The 7,500-nt window shown below is 43.7% G+C and overlaps 2 protein-coding genes across 2 annotated transcripts in view; both read right to left on the bottom strand.

The window, feature by feature from the left end:
• The window catches only part of LOC115829833 (casein kinase I), a 12,533-nt gene extending 7,662 nt beyond the window's left edge, over positions 1-4,871 (bottom strand). The window contains exons 1-4 of the mRNA XM_030794000.1: positions 4,708-4,871; positions 2,473-2,563; positions 2,069-2,179; positions 1,553-1,701 (exon numbers count right to left, since the gene is read on the bottom strand). Of these exons, the coding sequence (XP_030649860.1) occupies positions 1,553-1,701; positions 2,069-2,179; positions 2,473-2,548 (336 nt within the window). The 5' untranslated portion in view covers positions 2,549-2,563; positions 4,708-4,871. The remainder of the gene's footprint in view (positions 1-1,552; positions 1,702-2,068; positions 2,180-2,472; positions 2,564-4,707) is intronic.
• Positions 4,872-7,352: 2,481 nt separating this feature from the next.
• LOC115829842 (trinucleotide repeat-containing gene 6B protein-like) overlaps positions 7,353-7,500 on the bottom strand; it is a 14,625-nt gene continuing 14,477 nt past the window's right edge. Inside the window, exon 21 of the mRNA XM_030794009.1 lies at positions 7,353-7,500. This exon is cut by the window's right edge and continues 781 nt beyond it. The gene's annotated coding sequence lies outside the window, so the exon portion shown is untranslated.

The following is a 7,500-nucleotide window of genomic DNA, read 5'->3' as shown; positions in this document are numbered from 1 at the left end:
TGAGTGGCCAGTGTAAGGAATTAAGCCTGCTCCTCCTGCAGACATGCTTTAGTATGAGTGGCCAGTGTAAGGAATTAAGCCTGCTCCTCCTGCAGACATGCTTTAGTATGAGTGGCCAGTGTAAGGAATTAAGCCTGCTCCTCCTGCAGACATGCTTTAGTATGAGTGGCCACATAAAACACTTCATTTAACAGACACATCCTCATATGATGATGCACATCAGAGTGATGCTATATACTTACATACATACTTACATACTATGGCACATACATACATACATACATACATACATACATACATACATAGGTACGTACGTACATACATACGTACATACATACATACAATAGCACATACATACATACATACATACATACATACATACATACAATAGCACATACATACATACATACAATAGCACATACATACATACATAGGTACGTACGTACATACATACGTACATACATACATACATACAATAGCACATACATACATACATACATACATACATACATACATATTATGGCAATAGGCAATAAGAACCAATATCTGTCTGTGGCTTGAGCCCGAATAAAATGAGGGACAGAGAGAGAGAGAGAGAGAGAGATGGCCAGAGAGAGAGAGAGAGAGATGGAGAGAGAGAGAGAGAGAGATGGAGAGAGAAAGAGAGAGAGAGACAGACAGAGAGATGGCCAGAGACAGAGAGAGAAAGAGAGAGAGATGGAGAGAGAGACAGAGACAGAGAGACAGAGAGAGAGACAGAGACATAGAGAGACAGACAGAGAGATGGCCAGAGACAGAGAGAGAGAGAGAGAGAGAGAGAGAGAAAGAGATGGAGAGAGAGAGAGAGCGAGAGAGAGCGAGAGAGAGCAAGAGAGAGAGCGAGAGAGAGAGAGAGACAGAGGATAATGTAAATGTGGAGCAGAGACCAGGAGACAGTGAGTGAGGAGTTAAGAGTTAAGAGAGGAGAAGGGAAGTGGAAAAATACAGCATAAAAGATAGAGGGAGATGGTGGGAGAGAGGGATATTAGCTGCTGAAGAGGAGGAGGAGGGAAAGAGAGAATGGACAGTGTGAGGGATAAAGCACAGGGCAGTGAGAGTGATGGTGCAGTGAGAGGGGGACAGTGAGAGGGGGGCAGTGAGAGGGGGGCAGTGAGAGTGATGGGGCAGTGAGAGGGGGACAGTGAGAGTGATGGGGCAGTGAGAGGGGGACAGTGAGAGTGATGGGGCAGTGAGAGTGATGGGGCAGTGAGAGTGATGGGGCAGTGAGAGTGATGGGGCAGTGAGAGTGATGGGGCAGTGAGAGTGATGGGGCAGTGAGAGTGGGGCAGTGAGAGTGATGGGGAAGTGAGAGTGATGGGGAAGTGAGAGTGGGGCAGTGAGAGTGATGGGGAAGTGAGAGTGGGGCAGTGAGAGTGATGGGGCAGTGAGAGTGATGGGGCAGTGAGAGTGATGGGGAAGTGAGAGTGGGGCAGTGAGAGTGATGGGGCAGTGAGAGGGGGACAGCGAGAGGGGGGCAGTGAGAGGGGGGCAGACAGTGAGAGCTGTAGGGTACCATTTGATCTGCCAACAGTAGGACGGTCTTCAGACTGAACTTTCTGGAGCAGAAGTTGAACAGATCTTCCAGACTGGGCCCCAGTAGCTCCATAACCATTACGTTATAGTCTCCCTCTGCACCACACCACTTTATGGAGGGAATACCCACTAAAAACAAAACAAAACAAAACAAAACAAGAGAGGGAGTGAAGTTAGAAAACAGGACAAACACAAAACATTGGGGTTTGTGTTCCCCACTCCCCTCACTTCAAATTACCTTCATATTTAAATTTCAGTAAATTCTGGACTAACAGCATCACATATGACAATACAGTCCCCATGCACCACAGGGTCCGGAGACGGCACTCCATGTTTCGGACACAAAACAGGAGGATGCATCTTAAGTGCATATCCATTTTCCCCTCAGTCTCTCATCCAATAATCTCTCTGCTCTTTCATTCTCTCCCTCTCTTCTTTCATTCGCTCTCTCTTCTCTTTTCTTTCATTCTCTCTCTCTCTCTCTCTTTTCTCTCACCTCCTCCCTGCATCATCTTGTAGAATTTGCTCTCGATGTGAAGCTGGGGATGTTTGGTCTTCACACACTCCAGTTTGATGGCCACCTCCTCTCCCGTGGCGATGTTGGACCCTGTGAGGTGCCGCATGCACGCGCACACACACACACACACACACACACACACACACACACACACAAAACCATAAAAAGAGGTACAGGTTTGCCGTCAGGCAGACACCGATCCCTGTACATGGATACTACAACCAATTTCTGAATGAGTGAATAAGCCAAAGAGAGGGTTAGGGTTAGGGTTAGGAGAGAGGAAGAGGGAGGAGCAGAGATAAAGTCAGTGGAAGAAGGAGAAGCTAGCACAGCCGTGTGTGTGTGTGTGAGTGTGAGTGTGAGTGTGTGTGTGTGTGTGTTACCCAGGTAAATGTCTCCAAACGAGCCGCTCCCGATTTTACGGCCAAGACGATATTTATTCCCAACTCTCAGCTCCATGATGTTAAGAGGTCACTGCAAAACACACAAACAATTTACAGCCCCTGTTATTAAACCCCCCCAAACTTCACACATCTACATACATTTAAACCCCCCCCCCCCCCCCGATGAACTGATTCTCAGTTCACTATAAACACATATTAATGACACCCTGAGTTTAACCCCACCCGGCTCCACATATGGAAAAAAAACGTCGTAAAGAAAATTATTTTTTCCAAGGAGCTACAGAGAGAGATTCCACATATTAGTCTTTATCTGTCGAACTCTTTAACTACCTACAGTAGTTTTCGTAAGCTGCCGTCGGAGGGAGACCGAAAAGCGGGGACAGAATGTGACTTAAAGAGAATTCCTTGCGGAGCTTTAGGGGCAGTGGAGCACAAAAAACACTGGGCGCCACACGGCGTAAAGGAAGCGGATCTAACTGAGCAACACTACACGTGACACTGGAATGATTTCATCATTTATTCAGCCCATAAGAACGTGCCATGTTTTACAGACCCGAACGAAGCGTATGTGTGATAGCATGCTGAAATTTTGAGACTTCTTTCCCAAGAGGAGTTAGGACTACTTCCCAAATACGACAGACCTAGATACATAATCTTCCTAAAGTTAACAGATAACGTATTGCCTAAGAATACTAGACCGTTTCACTGAAATGCTCACTGATTTAACCCGCTCCGTAAAGCACTAATGTATACATCTAGTTAATGCAGGACGTTTCTTTTTGGGAAGACCGATAGAAATTATTCTTTTAGATAGCGTTATTCTTTACCACAAGTCCCGTTACTCCATTTTACCAAATCACCGGGCCACGGTAAAAGCAATCCTTTTCTTCAATTAACAATTAACCTTTGTTCTATGGTAATCTCTGCCCGTCAATAACGTCGTGTCGGCACAGAGCCTTAGAATTTTAGTTTCGTCATGCAAATTTTTGAGATCCATAAACTCAGCAACGAACATTTGCAGCTGACTGACAACAGTAAAGTAGTCTTGCCTACTAAAAAGCACCCGCTAGAGTCAACGCAAACATTTGGTTGAAGTGAAGAGATGCACTATGTTATGTTTACAAGAGACACAGTTTGCAGCATAACGTTTTCCGCTTAAAACACATGACTTCAGTTCAACTATTTCTTTCGACAAACACAACAAAACTGCATCACAACCTACACCATCAGGCCAGTTCAGGGCTGGAATTTCCTTCATTTTTGCTTCGATAAAAATTATGTCATGGTTTACATGTTTGTTTCGGGCTATTTCGAGGGATTCATGATGAAAGTATAGGAATAATTCATCAACCTGAACTGTCGGTCAATTTAGAATAACCTAGGATCTCATCGCCGTTACAACACTTACTGCAACATATAAAATCCGTTACTACATCTCCCCTCAAGTTGAGTTACTCCTCAGACGGCCTGAACCTACAATGCAAATCATAATACGACGTTGTAGGACGCAGCAGTCATGGGGTATTACTGAATACATCGAGATACGTTTACGTGCATGACAGCAAAATTCGTCTTTAAAACAGTCCAAATGCGTGAATATTGACCCTAATACAAGGCAAAGGTAGGTGTACGAGTACTTTAGGCAGAATTACATCGCTCGACGTTAACTGTTTTCTTGGTTATTAACAACCAATGAATAATACGTCAGCCTAAAGAAGATAACGTCAAAAAACAAGCAATTTACTCCAGAACACAGCAGATGTCCAAAAAGCGTTATTAGCGGAATAAATAACTACGATAGGTTTCATCTAAACGCAGTGGGCTCAAAACAAAAGGTAGCTTTGGACCCTAAAATTGAGCTATGACAATACCAGCTGTTCGAACTGTAGTAATAGTGGACAGCTTAATAACACTGTATTCAGTGGCGTTAACTGTCCCTACTGAGGAACCGTTCAATGTTTCGTGTTTTTTTCTTTAGAATGCCGCCTTATCGCACAAACTCTAATATTTAACTGTGACATTTTGAGTGCTACGGATTAGCCGCACCCAAAACAGTTTAGGTACCCTGTGCAAGACCACTCTCGACTCGATTACACATCTATCTTCGGCCCCCTCCCCCTCTCCGGAGCAGAGCGTACAAGACTCCCGTTCGGCCGAGACAAACCCCAATACCTTTCCCCCCTGCTTTCGTCCGTCCCCAGCGAGCGTACATACCCGATATTAGATTTATCCGAGAGCTGATTCGGTGGTGGTTCTGATCCGGTGGTTGTCAGTCAGACAGGGCCCAAGGCAGCGAAGGATGGGACCGGATTCTTGCGGCTCTCATACCCCAATTTTCCTCTTGCGTCGGTTGTAACTCCCTGTTGATAGTCCCTAAGCTTCTCTGCGAATACGACTCTGTTTCTCTCTCTCGCCTCTCGCTACGCACCATTGACAACGTCGATGATGTCATTCACAGGATACCGAAATCACCCGGATTGTTTTAAAGCTATAGCACCTCTACCGCTTGTTTGCAAATAACGGAATAAAAAAAAAAAAGACACATCTCAAGTGCGTCTGCATCAAGTCCTCCTCCTCATGGCTGCAAAATAAATAAAAATAAATAAAATAAATGAATAAAAATATCACTGTCAGGTAATAATAGCAATGCGAATTTCGTTTCATTTGCTGGATAAAATATCTCACTGTTGGGGGTAAAGGTCTCGTGTGACTGACGCGTTGGAGTGGAATAGTTAGGGGCTCCATAGAGCTTGGATGAAGTGAATCTAGTTTGCTTGAGATGGATCAAAGGCCTTCATAACCTACATCCAGAGTTAGAAACCAGGGTTATATAGCCCAGGATATGTAAATGTTTCGACCCCCCACACAGTTTTGTTTTGTTTTGTTTTTTTACCTCTTTTGGAGGGGTACAAGACCCGTAGTTCGAACCATGCTTCCATCCATCCTATCAAAATAAATAAATACATGAATAAACGGACCCACAAGAAGACAATGTGATGGGGCAACGTTCAATTCCTGTGATTCTATTTTGTTACTGTACTGTACCTCACTGTAATTTTATTGTCACTGAACCCGGTTTGTTTCTGTAAGGACATGTTATAAATGTTTATCTCTTGCCTGGAGACAGAACCATCATACTGTCTATTAGACAAATAAAGTGTATTACAAGGAGTACGATGACACGTGACGTCCTACCTTTTCTCTGTACACAGAGACACACACACACAGACACATATGCCATTCCCTCTGTAATGAGCATTACTGTGATCTTACTGACTGGTTTAACACAGCGTCTCGGCCGTAAGCAGGGCACACGCAGCCTGGGCCCAGTCTGTCTAAAGGTGATGTGGTTGAGCCCACATAACATCAGATCAGGGGTAGGGCTTGACCAAAGGGATTTACAGGATCAGATCAATCTTCAGACCTCAGACTGAAACCTCCTACACACATTCACTACAAATCCCATAGTCCACCTGCCCTTACCTTGAATGGTTGAGATTGGGGGGGGGTTGACAAAGTGGCATCTCTTTACTGGGAGTCACTGACTGGGTAAGAGGGAGTAGCTGGGATTGTCTGGATGCCAGTGGTTTGGAAACAGGATTCAGTGAGTGAGAGGGAGGGTTACAGAGAGGAAGTGAGGTGACAGATGGTGTGTGTCTGTCTGTGTGTGTGTGTGTGTGTGGCTGTAATAAGACACATCTGTCTGTTAAATCTTACGTGAGCTGATGCTCATCCTTCAGGCGTATCAATAACCACAGGACAAAGGGAAGACAATACTTGTCCTTTATTATAGAGCTTTCTCACATTCTCTGCCTTTAAATATTTGTCTTTCTCTCTCTTTTTTTTTTTGCTTCCTTTGTAAAATCTCAAAATGGAACACTGAAAAGGAGTGTTAAAGTCTTCATTAAAACGCTCAACAACATCAGAACATTAAAAAACAAAACAAAACAAAAACAAAATGTAGGATAGCTCTTTTCAGGCTGTGTGTAAACTCCTCTTTCAGTCCAGGGGAGTGAGATCAGATTTGGCATGGTCTTTGATGATGCGCAAGCCTTCACATTTCACATTAAAAACACTCTTATACTCATTATTGCAGGTCAGCCGATTAAAAATAAGACTAAAATTGTAACGTAAAACAACAGATAAACACTCAAAATGCCAATTTTCATGAAAACACAATCAACACAGTGTCTTATAAACCATAGAGAACTTCTGTAAAGCAGCGTCACACTAACCAAAAAAAAAAAAAAATCACACACACAGACTGAAAAAAAGAAAAAAAAAAAAAAAAAAAAAAAACAGTAAAGTGCACACCAACACACATTAGAGATTTTTCCAACGCATGTGTGCGCACACGCGTGCACGCACACACACACACACACACACACACGCTCACAGAACACTCATTCACACACTCAATATCTCACCATATACTCTGCGAAGCAGCTGCCGGAGGTGCGAACAAAGCAAGAGTGTAAATGATATCAGCAGTCAGAGCAAACTCAGGATGAAGAGAGAGGAGAGCAGGACAGGCGGAGAGGTCAGCCTTTTAAACCAAGCAGTGACAACACTGGATCCCACCGCCCAGAGGGAAACAAACAAACCCAAAAACTCTCACAATAATGCAACATTTCACTGGTAGCAGTCTATCTGCACGTGTGTTTTTAATTCAGTGTCTCTAAGGAACTGGCTAAGACACAGACTAGCACTTAACTGCGACGTCCATGAAGACACACTATGTCAGAAACACTGTTACAAAAAATGGAAAAGAAAAAAAAAACAAACAAAAAAAAAAACACATCTATCTCAAGGCTTCTCTGTATTTGGATGTGCAAGAGTTTCACTCGATTAAGTCCCTAAAAAATGTGAGCCAGTCCTGGCAGACTAACAGCCTGTGATAAACTAAAGTTCAAGTTCCAGCAGTTTGAATCTTCATTTGTGAAAAGAAGGCCTTGTACTCTACAACAGTCCCTGCATTCAATTACATTATAGCTTAAATCTGGCCAT

Source organism: Chanos chanos, chromosome 16 (assembly GCF_902362185.1).
Source record: "Chanos chanos chromosome 16, fChaCha1.1, whole genome shotgun sequence".
NCBI lineage: Eukaryota > Metazoa > Chordata > Actinopteri > Gonorynchiformes > Chanidae > Chanos > Chanos chanos.
The sequence above is the reverse complement of the archived record's forward strand: the minus strand, read 5'-3'. Positions and strand labels throughout refer to the sequence as shown.